This window comes from Aptenodytes patagonicus, chromosome 2 (genome assembly GCF_965638725.1).
Source record: "Aptenodytes patagonicus chromosome 2, bAptPat1.pri.cur, whole genome shotgun sequence".
Classification (NCBI taxonomy): Eukaryota; Metazoa; Chordata; class Aves; order Sphenisciformes; family Spheniscidae; genus Aptenodytes; species Aptenodytes patagonicus.
This window is the reverse complement of record NC_134950.1, coordinates 166,526,587-166,543,154: the sequence shown is the minus strand read 5'-3', so window position 1 is coordinate 166,543,154 and position 16,568 is coordinate 166,526,587. Positions and strand designations below refer to the sequence as shown.

Below are 16,568 nucleotides of genomic sequence, written 5' to 3'. Positions count from 1 at the left end.
AGAGCCTCTTTTGTAGGAGGATAGAAGTGGGGCTGCGAGGCTTGGTATGATTAGATTGTCTCCATGTTGGGAGATAGGACTAGGTCTAGTGTTTGTTGCTCTTTATTGTCTGGCTGAAGGAGCTGATCTGTCTGAAAACTGGGGGGTTTTTTAAGGTTTTGGCTTTAGCTGGAGCAACTTTCCCCCCACAGATGTGCAGCTGAGGTTACTTGAGCACTGATGCTGGGCTGGAGGCATGGTGATGGATGGGAGGTAAAGTCCAAGGCAGACAGGATCTGTCATTGAACTGTACCTCCCTTTAACCATCGTTAGGCTTGTAAACACGTCGGAAGAGAAGGAATTAATGAGAGCGCAAAACCATCAAAGATGAAGTTGGCACAGGAACAAAAAGCATAAGCTGAACACAATTTGCTGAGATAAAGGAAAGTTGGAGGCGCTGTGATAACAGCGACTGTGTGACAGACAGGAACGCAGTAAGTGATGTGACATGCTGCTTGCTGTCTCACTTCACGTCAGAGACTCGCACCGAGTTAGCCCAAGGTCTGTAACTCTTTCTGTACTGCCTCAGCATCTTACCAGCCCCTGGAGCTATTCAGATAACTAAGATGACAGAGTGAATTTTGGGAGGATCTCCTGCAGCTTTCTTTGGTGAGCCCTCCCTTGTCTGAGCTGACATAACGACTTAATCTAAAATTAATCAAATTTCTGAGTCATGGTTTCTTGGACCCCAAACCCTCTACTTAAAGCAGCAGTCCACTTCTGCAGCATTGGAGGGCAAAAAATCAGGAGGAATTGTACCTAGTAAGTGCATCATGGATCCTCTGAAAGGTGTTTTATGGTTTAGCTAAAATAAAGTACAATGGGAGATTCATTTCTCACGTAGCCCTTACTGGGGTTTCTGTTTGCCTATGCCAGGCGACTGGATGCAGTTATCTCTCCCAAGAGGTCTCTGCACTGCGCTGTGATCTGCCTGGATGTTAAGGGTAGGGCACGGAGAAAACAGTACTCAATGTACTCGTTTAGCTCGTCTTGTTGGAAGCTGACAATCCTTTCCAGTAGGCTTTGTCTACACACCCCTCTGTTTGCAAAGCCACGGTCTGTCACTTCTGCCTTTCAAAGCCTTGCTTTACGCTTCTTAAAAGAACCAAAAAGAACTTTTTTAAATTCCTGATAACACTGGATTATTCATCTAACTTTCTCCAGGCGTTAAAATGACAGTGAAAAAGCCTTCAAATATTCCTACCTACCTAGTCCCCATGAAGCTGGGGCTTTAAAAATGCCTCTACTGTTTATGAGACTCGGAGTAAATCATGACTTGCCTTGTGCTGCTGGCATTTAGCTCCTGCATTGAGGCCCTGATCTTTCACCACAGCCCAGCAACTGGCAGAGTGGCTCAGAGAAGAGGGTAGAAGCAGTCAGTGTGCTTCCCTGATCCTGAGCAATAAAGCGTGTCACTGGGCTGGTCCCCTGCTGTAATTTATAGCAGCCTGGCTGCTGCCGCTGGTCCCGGCTGCCAGGGGCCACAAGGGCCTGCTGAGAGGGCTGTGGATGAGCAGGGATGAAGCAAGCTGTGGACTTGGCCCTCTCTTCCCCCTGCTTATGCCTGCCTCAGCAGGGAGGCTGGAGAGAGCAGTATAGAAGCTGCTTTGCCAGCTCTCTGCCGTTGGAAGACCTTCAAGCTTTGGGAGATGTTCTCGAGTCCAGCTCTGCAGAGTTAAGTACAGCACTGTAACAGACAGTAATTGCATCTCACCCAAGAGTTTGGGACTTAAGGCTCAACCCTGTGGCATGAAAATGTTAGTACACACAGTTTTTCTGAGTAAGAACAGGAAGCATGCTAATGTACAGTACTTCTAATACAGTTGTCTTGAATGCCTTCTCCTACGTAGTACTGAATGTGCTGACATTTGAGGGCATAAAAATACTACTCTGCTTGCATGCTCCAAGCCTAGTTTCTGTTTTGCAGCTCTGTCTCAAATGCTAAAGCTCTTGCGTATAGCCAGCTTTTTATATCTTGGCTTATAAGGCAAAGGGAAGAGGTGACATAAGTAACAGCATACAATTGAAGGGAGAGTAATGTTTAGTAGTAGAGAGAACAGTGCTCATTTGGTGTATAATGTCACAAATTGCGTCATGTTTAACTGTACGTAGAGATATTGTCCCGGAAGTATTTTGCAAATTAGAACAGTGTCAACTCCAGCAATTGGCTGCATTCGGTATAAATATTTTGAGTTATTCATTACCATTAACAGAAGATAGTAATTCTTGTATCTTGCACCTTCTCTTTTTTAAATGAAACTTGGCAGGACCAACCACTCCTTCCTCATGCCAAATTATGCACTATGGAGTTCAGATCGTGAAAATGTATTGTTACAGCTGATGTTGCATCTAATGGGCAGATGACTCACGGCTGTGCTGACAGCCACTGTTGCATCCTAAAGGCACATACGAGCAGGTTGGAAGCAAGGGCATAATAAACAGCGCGTATCTCCTTTTCCCCCTTCATGTGACAGTTTTCTTCTCAGTGCTAGGCCACAGAAGTCCTGGGATGCCACTCTTCGCTCAGGTCACTTGTATCGCGGTTGCAGTGGCCTTAACAAATTGTCCTAGCTATTGCTCCCAATGTAGACTTTTGAACACAAGCCAAGTGAATCCTTTTCGATTTCGAAACACTATTAAGAGGCTTGTTTAAAAAGCAATAACTTAACATGCTTCGTTGCTTTTCTTGCAAACACCTGTTCTTTTAAGTCTGTAATATGAAGGTTTATTGCATGTGCCAGGATTGCAGGGTTGCAGCTGGTTAGTGATAATGCTGCTCTCCATCATGGACCAGCAAGTTTTGCTTTTTCCCTTAGTGTTGTCACTGCAAAGACAACCACTATATGGCAGTGCGAAGGACTGAGAGCTGTGGGTGAGGGCAGATCTGATAATTTAGCAGGATTTTTAAGGACTTATGTAGGCTTTTTATAGTGGGAACAAGCCATTAGGATACAGTTCCTGTAGTTCCCCCCCAGCCCCGTTGAAAAATTGATTGTGGGGGATGTGGGAACACTGCATTCGAAACTGGGGAGCATCATTTCACTGCCTTCCTGTGCTCCCAAGTCTCCTGTAGCTGGATGCTTGATTGTAATTTTGTTGGATTGGGGATCAGTTTTGGTTATATAGCATCCAATGCCTATGGCCCAGCCCTAACCTGCAGGCATTAATGTGATGTAACTGGTACATTAGCGTTTGGTTGCACTGGGAAGCTAAACCGGTTTGGAATGCAGATGAGGAGGGATTTCTGCCCTGCTGCGAAACCTTTCAAGGCTGATGTGGAGAATCCAGCTTTGCACTGGAGCAAGTCCAAACCCCTCTTCCCATACTGGTTGTGAAGTATGAGGTAAATAAAAACATAATCATTATTTTGCGGAAGGGCTCTTGGAGGCTTTAGAAGAGAGGAAGATGACAGCTACAGAGCGGGAATGTCCAGAACTACGGTAGCATTTGTTAAGCTACTGGCAAGAAAGAGTTTATTTCAGCCTTCTGTAACTTCATTTAAAATGTGATATAATTGCTGTTTACGCTACAGCCTAAAGCTGCTTCCTGTTTCCAGTATAGCAATTATGCCAGAGGCACACCATTTATTCCACGTGTATCAGCCCAGGATATGGTCATTACCACATTAATAGGAAGTACCTTAAAATTGTAATACTTGGCAATAACTATATCCTGGAGTAACAAACTTCTCGCCATTCAGCTTGTGAGTTTATTCTCGTCAGGGGATGCTTATAAACAGGAAAGCACCGTTCCTGTCTCCCCCACCCCATTGCATTAAATGCAATTAATTAATCTTAAAGATGGTTTTAAAGGAGGACCTAATTTGAAGATGCTGCCGGTGACACCAGTATATGCTAAAGAAAGGGATCTGTGTTCACCCGGTGTTATTGCTGCTCGATGTTCACCCGGTGCTGTTGCAGTGGGGCGACGCAATGCCGGTACACTGGGGTGAGGAATGGGAACGCTGGAAGTTGCCTCTATGGTACAGTAACTCTGAAATGGAGTCAGTGTCCCTAAACAGCTTTCTGCCGATCCGTTTTGCTGCTCCGGGGTGGAGCATACCACGCTGGGGTGAGTAATGGCCTTTTCAGAGGGTTGGTCACCAGGAGGAAATGCCACGTCAAGTGGTGATTTAATTCTGCAGCTTGACTTGGATATTTGGCAGTGGCTGTTGTTGGCCTCCTGGATTTCCTATTGTAGCAACGACTTGCTTTAATTTCTTGAACCAGCTTGAAGCACCATATTTACTGACTTTTGTTTCCAACGAGGAAATATGTAAATTTTAATTAATCCAAGCTGAAGTTAAAAAGAAAACAAGCCACTGCATTGGAGGGGGTTAAGGGACTAGAGTCCTTTGGCTCTTTTTTCCTATGGGATTCAATCTGAGTGCTTGTTTCGCTACTTTTTGCGCTCCAAGCCTGTCCAGCTTGCTCTGTTATGGTAGGATAATTTGGTGGTATTGAATGTGTGCTGCTTTCTGGCTGCTGTTGCTACGTTAGTGAAACCTGCTTGAGTGTTTTTTCTGGACTCTGAAGCGCACAATGGTTGAGACTTCATCCTTAGTTCTGCTTAAAAACTTCCCTGGCACTTCCTTCATTGCTGAGTGTGGTCTGCCTTGGGGGCTCGGCGAGCTGCAGACGCCGTCGTGCTGGCAGGGGAAGTTTGGAAAGGCTGTACAATACCGCACGGCCCAGCTTACTGGGGAAATGCTCCAGCATCCTGGGCTGCCTTGAAGTACCGATGGAAGAGGAAATTACTGTTACTTGCGTCCATCTTCAGTAAAAGGAACAATAACTTCAACAGGCAACCTCGGTGCACACTATTCCTTTCCCCATAACCTGAAACTGGCAGGCAGCTTTGAAAGGACCTCATGCATCCTGGCTGTCGCAGGAGAACCAACTGTCTGGACAAACATTTCCAGTATGTTTGGAGAGTTTCCTGAACACCCTCTGTTCCCTCTGAATTAGCGCTGGTATGAGGGGGGGATTCCTGGAGATGGCTGCGCCTGTGCCAAGCACATTTTGCACCATGTGAGCCAGCTCCTTACCTAGGAAGCAGCAGACTTGGGCGCTGCACTCTCATGGCTCCCCGTGCTCATGGGGTTGGACCCCAAAGGCATCTTCTACATAAATATTGGCAGAGAGCTTTTCCATTTCTCCCTCACTGTTACGGACCATGAACGCTTTGTGGGAGTGCAGGGGTTAGTCAGGTTTGTGTATCTCGTGACGATTAACTCTACAGCTCCGATTGTATTGGATTTGGCCAATGGATGCTGAGGGGGGCTAGCGTAGCTGCATGCTTAATGTTGTATTTAATCCCTTCAGGTCCCTCCGTCTACTTAAGAGTCTCCGTCCACTGCAGTGCTGATGCTTTCTTGTCTGCAACGGCTGCAGCTGTTAATTGCAGGAAGAAAACAAAACAGAATAATGCTTCTTGGAGGGAAAGCTGAGTCGCCCCTAAATGCATGTTCACGTATTTGGCCAATGTAAAATGAGCAGGACTGGAGCTGACTGGTGGTGATTGTTTTATGTTTGTCTACTTATTCCAGCATTACTGTCACAGCTTCTCACTGCTTTGAATCCCATTCTGCTATTAAGTCAGCTTCTCAATGCTATCTCGCCATACAGCTTCAGTGTTTCCGTATAGATCTATACAAGTATTCTTGATGGTTAAAGCAAATTAGTATTTTCCTGTCCTTGCTCTTATACTTGTGCTTCAGAGAGGGATTAGGCTCCAAGATGGTCACTGCTAGCAAGAGGTGTACATTTGGCAGGACCTGAAATACTTGTTTGAAGGCTAAAGGCTGCTGTCAGCCGCGGTTTGCTGTTAAAGTAATCTTTAGTGGGACTGTCTTATGGACAGTCTGTGTTTGCTTTAGTTCTGCTGTGTGCTGGGGGAAAGCCTTGCCATGCCAATGTCCTAGCCTGGGTATTGGGAAGAATCTAACAAATGCTAATGCTGGAGAGGATGTGCTTAAAATTATCCTGGCCTGGAACTGGCAGCAGCCCAGGCTCTTCTTCAGAAGAGCAAAGCCAGGAAGGAGGAGATTTCCAGGGCCTGACCGGGGCTCTTTGGCCAGGCCGTCATGCCAGTTCTGTTCTCATGATGCACGAGGCAGGAGAGAAAAAATAGCTTTTGACGTGTGTGTGTGTGAAAGGATTTGGAATATTTGCAGAAGACAGTGGAGGGAGAATCTGCTTCTTTTGGTTTTTTTTCTTTTTTCTTTCCTTTTCCATGCAGGTGGTTGACATTAAGGTGAGGTGTGTTGTGACTTGCTATCTATTCACTGGCATCCATTCCCCAGGCAGTTGCTTTGCTTGCAGCCTTTCTTGAGACAGCACCTGCATGTGCTCTGGGTCTGCATGGTTTCCTAGCCAGTGCAAGCTTAGCAGCCGTGCTGATGAATGTGGGTGTCAGCTATAAAGGTGCTTCTCCTGGCTTTGCATGGGGAGCAGCCTGTGAAAATAAGCTGTAAAACTTCAAAGCGTATTTGGAGTGAAAGTAGTGTTCCCCTTGAGGATGGAGAAGTGCTGCTGTTAACCTAACAAACTGGAGCTTTTTTGGGGTAGAAAGGGGATAGTACAATAACTTTCATAGCACATGCTGGATGTTCTTGTGTGTTTGTTGACTTTGGTCAAAAAAAAAAATCAGGGGGACTTTTTCACTAAAGTTGAGACTTCACAGGGCAGTTGAGTGGCCCCACTTTCCCATTCTCACTGTCTCTGTTGTACCAGTTCTGCTCACTTGGTAAGTCACTACTTGTGACCCTTGATAATGTGGTTCAGTTCATTAAGCCACGAGCAAACAACATTTTTCTTCTGTCTGGATTTTCACCAGTGTATGGGGCCAAACTGACTTCCTGAGGAAGCACATGAACTCCTCCAGGGCTGGAGGGCACCGAGACTTGGGGATGGGGAGGAATAGGATGCATTCAGCGGTAGCGAGACTAGATCAACTTACCGTCTCTTGAAGTCTCCCCCCCTCTGAAAGGGTACATGAGTATCAGACTAGTGCTAGGTTCTGTTTTCACATTTTTAGCTAACTTAACACTTTCCTTGTATTTTTGAGGGTACGTTCTGATAAGTTTTTCATTTTTTTTTCTGTGCATAGTACTTAAAATGCTACTAGCTATAAATCATACAAATATCACTTAGTGTCTGTCTACTGAAGTTACAGTTGGTGTTATGTCCCTACTGTTTCTGCATGATTGGAAGCAGGAGGTGCTAATGCAAGAAACAAAAGATAAGAAATAATAACCTTTTCATATATTTTTGTTGGTCAAAGGAAAGATTTAATGACTTCTGCTTATTGTTGCTTTATCTTTCTGCAGGGATGTGAAAGCAGGAAATATTCTTCTTGGAGAAGATGGCTCAGTGCAAATTGCAGGTAACTTTCCTGGTAGCTTTGAATAAATTTTATCTGTGTATGGAAACAGTTTGGAAACTGTGTATCCAAAGAGATGGTTTAATGATCAAGAAGAAACCTACATAAAAATGTCAGCTTCAAGAAGCCTCACAGTTCTTAAAACAAACAAACCAAATCCAACAACACCAAAAAAATCCCAACAATAAACAAACCACAAACCAAACAAACAAAAAAACCAACCCAGAGTTTATTACATCTTGTTATCTTAAAATGCAGTTCTTTGGAATAATGACAATCAGCATGAATAAATCCTTTGACTGTCAAGTCCTCAGAATCAATAGATTAGATAAAATTCTTGGCATAAGCTAGTCAGATTTTTAAAACAGCAAGTTTTAAGCAAGGCTTGGAAGCGGACTGCACAGACCTCACTGATTTATCATCGATGTGTAAGGTGGTTTTCAAAAGAACTGTGGTGAACAGTGGATAGATTCATCAGAAGGAAATTGGTACGTCTGGTGGTAAAAGTCACTTGCAACTTTGCCTTACCCAAAGATCTGCTGATCAAACTGCTCATGTGGATGCTCCCTAGTCCGCCTCAGTTGAAGCGAGTGGCAGAGTGCATGTTTGACTGCCCTGACCCAGCCCAAACTGGGGTGAACTGAAAGTCTTGGAAGCAGTTGTGCAAGCTGAGGGACAGGGTAGGGAAGACTGTTAAGACAGTTGCTTTAGCTAATACAGATGTGCCTGGAGGAGGTGTCTGTGGTAGTCACAGACTACCACAGTGTCTGTAGGTAGGTGTCTGTCACGAGCTGCATCAACACAGGTATGTTGGAAACAGTCGTTGGTGTGGATGGATCATACGTCTGTGGAAAACGGTGTTGTGTGGTGGTTCCCCCCTCCCCCCCCAATACTACTCTTCTGGTCTTTTATTTCATACATGTTCCTACAGACTTCACTCTTCTTTCCAGAAATCAAGAGGAGTTGTTGTTGTTGTTATTATTGTGGACTATTAAGTAAGACAAGATTTTTGGAGAATACATTTAGAACCTGTGAGACTTGTTTTTCCTCTTCTTCCCAGTGTGCCGTTTTCCTGTCCCGAGTACGATTCCTCTCGGCCTGTCCTTTCCCTCAGGACTGTAGCTCTTCCCATGAATCTTGTGGTGCCTTTCCAGCCCTTGTGCCACCTCTAGCTGGAGGGCAGAGCTCGCATCTGGTCCTGCCATCTTAGCAAACATCCTTGTACATGTTTAACTTTTTCAGTCCCATATTTAATTGGAAAGAGTTGGATCTGTTTGCGATAAGGTCTCTTTTTTTAGTGCCCGGTCCTGCTGGTGGAGGCACAGCAGTGGGTCAAGCCAGTGTGCTGGGGGTTAAGGGACAGGGCTTTGCAGCTGTGTGGCGATGACTCTCCTGTCAGGCAGAAGTGCCTGTTGCATTGTGTAGTGCTGAGAGGTACGGACTCCTTTGGTATATCTATGCCTGGATTTGCTTCTTGGAATGAAAGGTGTAGATTTTCCACCAGGAGGCAGAACGCATTGCAATGCACAGGGGTTTTTTTGTAGGTAGCTCTTCTCCGTCTGCAGAAGGCAATAAGCCCTTTTACAGGACATAACACCTAAAATACGGGACTTCTGTTCAAAACCTGAAGTTGCTTTGTTTTCCCTTTTAAGTCTCCCAGTGCTCTTAATGCCTGCTGTTATATTTCTGATGAGGTGTAAATAATTCATTCCGTGTGGCAGCTGATGGAAGGTAGGGAGTGGCTTCTAAAATGCTCAAAGGAACAAACTTTGTACAGTGAAATCCTACAGGTTTTTTTCATAATGGGACCAAGATGTAACATTCTGGATTTGTAATTGTACGGAGCTTTAGATTATGTTCTGGGAGAGGCTGCAAATAGCTGTTGCATTAGGGCAATGCACTCTTACTTCAAGTGTTTCTGCCAGCCTAGCAGAAAGCTGCTTGTGTTTCTCTTCCACAAGGGTGCCAGGGCTTGGGGTTTGGTTTTTTTTTTTTAATTAAGGCTCACTGGTAATAGGTACCTGTTAATGTATTTTTTGTTTTCTGCTGAATAATTTTTAGTTGATAAGTAGTTTTAAGGTTGACTAGTCTTACTTGTACAAATTTCAGAGGATTTATTTTGTCTGGGATTTGTACATAGAATCATTAAGGTTGGAAAAGACCTCTAAGATCATCGAGTCCAACCGTCGACCCAACACCACCATGCCCACTAAACCATGTCCCTAAGCGCCACATCTACACATCTTTTAAATGCTTCCAGGGATGGGGACTCAACCCCTTCCCTGGGCAGCCTGGTCCAATGTTTCACCACTCTTTCAGTAAAGACATTTTTCCTCCCGTCCAATCTAAACCTCCCCTGACACATCCTATCCTACATGTTTCCCTGGACTGAACTGTCTATTAGTGGTTTATATGTGCAACATTTAAATGATGAAATCCATCTCTCTGCATAGCAACATTGTGAGATGTGCAAAGTTCCCTCTTTACAAATTCTTTCTTTGAACATGCGAAAAGACTAACGCTGCAACCTTTCATGAGACACAGCGGAGCGGCTACACTCAACCACGGTCGGCAAGTTCACCACAGTGGCAGGAAGCGCTTTCGTTTCTGTGAAGGCAGCTGATGACTTGAAAGAAACAAAAACAAATGAATGACTGAATACTAGAGAAGAGCCTGACCTGGTCATAACATGAGATTTTGTTTCTGTGGGAATTTCTGACACTTAAGCTTCCTTTCCTCCTGACCCAGGATGAAATAGCAAAATTTCTCGGGGAATTTTTTGAGGGGGAAAAAATGCTGGAAGCAAACCAATGCCACTAAAGTGAGTTTTGTTTCAGCAAGATCAAAGCACTTGCCTTTGACAATAATATTAATGCATATTATGAATAATTCTGTTGATCGTTGAGTGCTTCCATTATCAGTTGGATGACATCACTGCCTTCCCATGAAACAAACGTGTTTAAGGTTTGCTGGAAAGTTACACCGCGGGGGGGAAGATTGATCAGCTATGGAATGAAGCCTGAGGGTTAGGGTGGATGGCGTACCTCCCTTGAAGGAGCTGGTTTGGTGTACATAAAAAATGCAAATAATGTAGCAGGAAAGAATGACTTCAATTCGTTTATAATGACACCTTTCCCTTTTGCCATCCCTCTATTAAAACTGCCTGTGAACAGTTGTTAAGAAGGTCTTATTCAGTGTTTGGCCTTTGCGACCTCGTGTTCCTCTGTGTTTCCTACTGCTTGATGCAATTCATATTTCTTGTCTCAGAAGAAATGTAAAACTTTTAAATGTGAACGTAAGGAATGCAAATCTCAAACTGGAAATCCTTTGACGAAAAAAACCAAAGCTGCTTTCAAGGTTTAGAAAAAAATGCTCGACCCTGTGGTGGAGGAAACCCCGCTGCTGGGCTATACCTCCACAACATGTCAGTGAATTTAATTACTGGGAAACTTTCACTGTATAGAATTCATGGCAGTAATTTTGCTGCAGGATTATACAGTTCTAACCAGTGAAAACTAAAGCCGCTTTTGTTAATTCGGGCTGTGCAATTCTGTTAAGGCTGAACAGAAAAAGCAACTTGATGAAGGTGTGTCTGACGTTTCTCAGGTTCTGTTTGTAACTCTGAACTGGTGGCTGTGCATCGGCCGTGAAAGCCGCTGTGGGAGCACCGCGAGCTGAGGCGGGCACAGGTAAAGCGACTGAGGAGAAATCTGTGAGCTCGGGGGCATTTGCTGGAAGGAGGAATTCTGAAAATTCCTCTAATGGCCTGCACAAAGGCTCAGCTTCAAACTCCTCCCCAAGTCCTGGGACTGGGTATTTTTACTCATGGCTCTGTTTTTAACTATGTAGCTCCTTTTGCTTTCGAAATGTGCATCCATGGAACCAAAGCGTAAAATTGCCTTTAACAGATCCAGCTGACCAATGAGACCTAAACTGAGGCTGTTTGCTTCTATTGTAACATCTTTTCTTTTTTTTTTTTTCTTCCCAAGGGCACTGGCTTGGGCTTGTGGCTTGGCACCAAGTTTTTGGAGCCTGTTATAATTCAGAGAGTATCGCTTTCTCAGTTTGAAGTTTTTTCTTGCACATTGAATTAATCTATCTTCTGGAGAGAGCAGGACTCTTTCCCAGATACCATTGTTCTGGGCTCTGCTGACGGTGGTTGCAATGTAAATCGAGATAGCCGCCGCCTTTTGTGTTCCAGCCTCTCCATGGCAATTATTGTATATTTTTTTTTTTTTAATCAGAGCATAAAACCTCTTTGCCCTGGCATTTACTGGCTCCCTGGAGTCTAAAAGCTGCATGGGTAAAAACACTCTTTGTCAACATAAACCGCTTCGGCACCAATATTGCTGCACAAACCAGGAGACTTCTTCTCACAGTAAGCAAGGCTTAATATTCTTCAGTTTATTTAACTGCAGGCCCTGTAAATTATTGTGAAATGAAGTGAGAGTCTTGATAGGGAAGGGATGAGAGAGGTTGAGGAGCTGTTGAGGGAAACTTTTTCAGGGTCATTAAGACTTGCTCGGTACGAACCATGCTCCAACCATGGCATGATACTAGCATCCTACTGAGACTGGGTGCAGACTAAATCTTTTTTTCCCCTGATTTTATCCACTGGGATATTAAATAATACTGTCACCCACCCCTCTGTGATTGAATGTGAAGAAGCAACGGTCTACTGAAGGCTGAAAGGCGCACGTCCCTCCTCGTGCGGGATTTTTCTGTTGTAGGGATAATAACACGATATCTTCAGGTTTTAAAACCAGTCAGTGTTATTATTAACGCGTACTCCAAGAGGTGCTCAGGGTGCCTGCCATGTCCCGGGCAGGCCGTGTTGCCAAGCGGTTGAAGTAGATTGACGTTTCACGAAGTTGTTCAGGACTTGCTAATTGATACTGGGCAAATTGCCTAACCCCTCTCGCTTTATCTATTTATAAAATGGGGATAGTTAAGGCCAGGCAAAACTTGTGTAACTGAATTTGTGTAACTTTCCACAAATCCATGCCAGCTTGTCACCGGTTCGCTGCGTTCCTGACTGCTCTTAATTCATTGTACTAAAATAGCGCTCTACATAAACATCGAGCTATGATGCAGGCAGTGTCATTCCCCCACTTTCCCTTAGGAAACTCTAACTTTGGGAGATGAAATTGCTTTAACAAGAGGCAAGGCACGAATCTAACTTGGGGAGAGCAGTGCCGATTGCACAGCTGACTCGAGCTGCCGGTGCTGTGTCGTGGACAACTGTGAGCCTCTTCTCCCTTTTGAAAAAGGGTGAAACTGTTTTTTCTCTGTGGTTGGTGGAGAGTTTTGGTGCCTCCCCTGCGGCAGCATGATGTGAAGTAACTTTATTCTTTGTGTCACTTGTAATATCTGCGTTTCCTGAAAAGATATTGCGCTATTTGGTTGTTGAAACAGCTTGTGAACTTCTCCAAGGGCGGTGGCTTCTCCCAGCCTGGGCTTTGTTATCCTTAAGTTACTTTGTGCAGTATTAATGTATCTTTATTAACATGCTGTTGGGGCCCAGTTTCAGATGTGATCTTTATGTTTACTCGGCAGAGGGATTTCATGCATCCTTTTATGTGCCTTGACATTATTGCAAAAAGGTTAAACTTGTGATGCATGTAAAAATAAAGCTGCTGTTCTGCATGCGAATTGATTAGAAATATGTGACTGTAGAGGTCTACCTTTCCAAATGAGAATTTGGGAGAACAAGTGTGTATTTATAGATCCAATACCACTATATAACCATATAGTCTTTAAAGGAAAGAAGTTTTTGATTCTTGTTCTTCACTAATCTTTCTTTTCTCTGGTCTTACAACCCCACTGCATTCTCAGCACAAAACTGCTATTTACCACTGCCCTTCTCCTCTTCTTGCCAGGCTTATTCATCTTCAGTGGTCTAAATGCTGTAAGGTTCGCAGAAAAACACTAAGTACAGCTGCAGGTATTTTCTGATGGTGAACAACTGAACAAGAAGGAAGGTGACCAGTGAAAAAAACCACTTAATGCTGTCTTCTGAAATACTTTTATTTTTGTTTCAGGAGGGGTAATGCCTCGGCTACCCAAGTTTAAAACCAATTCTGAGTGGTTTGAAGTCAAGATGAGTTTATTCTGTTGTTCTGCCCCCACTGAAGTCGGGAACTGCTGTTTTAGGGTCTGATCCAAACTCACCAAACTCCGTAGGAGCCTTTCTGGTGTCAGTAGGCTTTGGTCCTGGCTCCTGATTAGTGCAGTCGTCCTTCCCTTGTGGTAGCTACCTACAGGAGCAGATACTTGGACTTTTTAGGTTTAAGGCAATGTTACAATATGAGATGGCCAAGGAAGGATGATTTTTAATGGCTGACTTCTAGATTGTTTTATCCCAATCTAACTTACGGTACTGTAGAAATCTGTCTTCCTGACGTACACAGCAGCAATGGTGCCTGTTGTGATGTGGTCCTGCCACTGCATTCTTGGGTTGGTGAGTTGTTTAGACTGGGTCTTTGTTTCTGCAACGCAGAATAGTAAGAGGAGATTTTCCTTTCAGCTTTTGCATTTCCTGAGTGGCCAGAATAGTTTTCAAGTTTGACAACTTGGGATACCTTAATAGCAGGAATTGTTGCCTAATACCATGTTTTTTCAAACACCAGTCTGCAACTTCATTGCCACTGTAGAGTGTTTTGTAGGGTATGTGGTTTGCAATGCATGATGTTTCTGCTGAAAAAGACAAAATTGGCCATATTTTCTGCAGAGCCTGCATCAGAAGAATTGTCATTTCCATTCTGGGTTGGTTTTGCTGTGATATGGGAGTCTGGAGAAATTTTTTTTTTTTAAAGAAGTCTTTGGTTTATATCACTGAAACAGGTCCAGCAGATGAATCTTTTCTACATTGCTTTAGAAAAATGATAAAAAAAAATGATGCTACCACTTGCATCCAGACATCCTGGAGACTATTGTTTGCTAGCAGACTGCTTTTGGGCTCCTTTAGAATATCTGACGGTCGTTGGCCCAGCAGTGGTGGTTACTGGTATTGCAAGCCAGGTCCAAACATTTCCAATTCCTCCCTGTTTCTGGTGATGCAGTCCTTTCCAGTTATCACCGTAGTGAGGCAATATAAAGTACAAGCTGCCAAAGAGGACTACAAATGTAAACACTTCTGAGCTATCGTACCTCTTGAATTTCATTACTTTCCCCATTTTCTAGAGTTAAATTCATTTGCAATAACCTTGTTCTGTTTTAGCCTTTCTGAGGGTAGTTAACAGGGTCAGAGAGAATGAGACGCAGAACGTACCAACTGCTCAGAAGTAAGAATTGAACCTTAGCTTGTGCTTAGGATTTTATTTTATTGGTTTACAGATATTTCTTGAGAGCAGGCACATTCTTATCTTAATAGCTGGGACTTGGATAAAGTTAGTAAGATGACATTTGAGAAGATGGTTTCAAAGTCATTCCTTACGGCAGAGGCTGGTTGTGCCTGTTTTAGCCCACTGGAAATGAGGGGAAATTGGTTGGGAAAACATTGAATAAATCAACCATGTAACGGAATACAATTTAATTCCATTTAAGCTTTCTGCTGACCTCAGATTGCAGTTGTAGGGGCACAATTTCCAACTGGAATTTATTAAACCCACGTTTGATGTGAAATGTGGTGAATGCTGTGCGCTGTGTAAAGGACTTGTGTTTTTGCTGCTGGAATGCTTTTGCTTTGAATGGCATTTCCTTTACCCTCAAAATGACTGCATGGAAACTTGAGGTAAGATAATATACACAAGTTCAAATACAGCACATCACAATAATATGCTGATGGCACTTGGACAAGTTTCTATTAGTATTATCTTACTTAAAAGAACTTGTAATTGCTCTTGTGTTTAGAACAATAGATCTTGTGAGACTTCCCGTAATGAGGGGTAAAGTGCAAGTAATTTTACTCTGAACTTTTTAGGCAGCTCATTCAGTTTTCTGAGAAAAGCAGGGATGGTGGATACACACATGGAAGATCTCAAAGCAAAATCACTGTTGCAAAAAGTGGGTTTCCAGAAAAATACAGATTGCAGTGCTGACGGGGATAGCGATCCGTCTAGACGTGCTAAAACTTCAAGGTTAGCAGGAAGACAAGATGCCTCCAGGAACAGGGAAGAGAACAGGATAGCGCATCTGGAAGAAGCTGAACCCTAACAATAGGCATTTGCTGGTGCTTGTTTTAGCCCTATGACTTCTATGCAGCTTTCTTTAATGTCAACTTTCAGTTATCCATGTCTAGTATTTTCGTGAGCACTAAGTTCCTGTTCTTGGAAGCCTCTAACCTAAGTGAACGGGAAGTTTTCAGTATGTTATTCTTCTGAGTGATAATTTCAGTGGTGTTTCTCAAACATTGAAAGACTGGTGAGAAGGGGCTCATTGCACTGCTAGCGTGATGCAGAGGAAGCTTGGGACTGTCCTCACGTGGGTGCCATTGCTTGCAAATTGTACCGTGGGATCTTTTGTTGCAGTTGATTCCTCAGTTAGGATAACATCCTTAAGCCATGGAGTAACTCCGTGGCTCCTCTGAGTAAAAGTCCTTGACACTTTCAGCTGCCTGGCATAGTTAACTGTGTTTTCAAGAGCTTTCAACCCCGTTGTGGTCAATAATGTTCTGTTTTTATGTGAAATAGCCCTTGAATTTCAGAGACTTAGCCTCGAAGCCTGCCATCAATCTCAAAAATTTTGATTGCTGGTACTGTGTTTAAAAAAAAAAAAAGGGGAGCAGTAGCTAAAATTGAGTTATGGAGAATGACCCGTTGCAGTTCTATAATTCTGCAATACATAAGCAGTGTAGTTTAGAGCAAGTTAGGACAAAATACTTCTACAGTTTTGTGTTTACAGCTTCCCTGTCACCTGATTTATTTCACTTATTTTTTTTCTCCAAGGAAAGTCTGCCATCCTCTCTTGAATGACTTGGTTGCTAAACCTTTTGTAATGCTCTTCTCTGAACAAACTTACTGTATCCCATTGCTATCCCTGCTGCTGTTCACAGATCCTGTTTTCCATGTCATTCTTAATTGCATAAAACATCTGTTATCTTTGAAAGCATAAATTTCATGTAAAAGAACGATCTACTTTAAGTAATAAAATTACCAGCGAGTGCATGGAGTATCCCTGAGCATCCTTCAGCTTGTGAAAAATGCTTC

At 43.5% G+C, this 16,568-nt stretch overlaps 1 protein-coding gene across 2 annotated transcripts in view; it reads left to right on the top strand.

Annotated features, from left to right (window-relative positions):
• The window catches only part of OXSR1 (oxidative stress responsive kinase 1), a 94,560-nt gene that overhangs the window by 50,583 nt on the left and 27,409 nt on the right, over nt 1-16,568 (top strand). For both annotated transcript variants that reach the window (XM_076331995.1, XM_076331994.1), the window contains exon 5: nt 7,370-7,425. In XM_076331995.1, the coding sequence (XP_076188110.1) occupies nt 7,370-7,425 (56 nt within the window). The remainder of the gene's footprint in view (nt 1-7,369; nt 7,426-16,568) is intronic.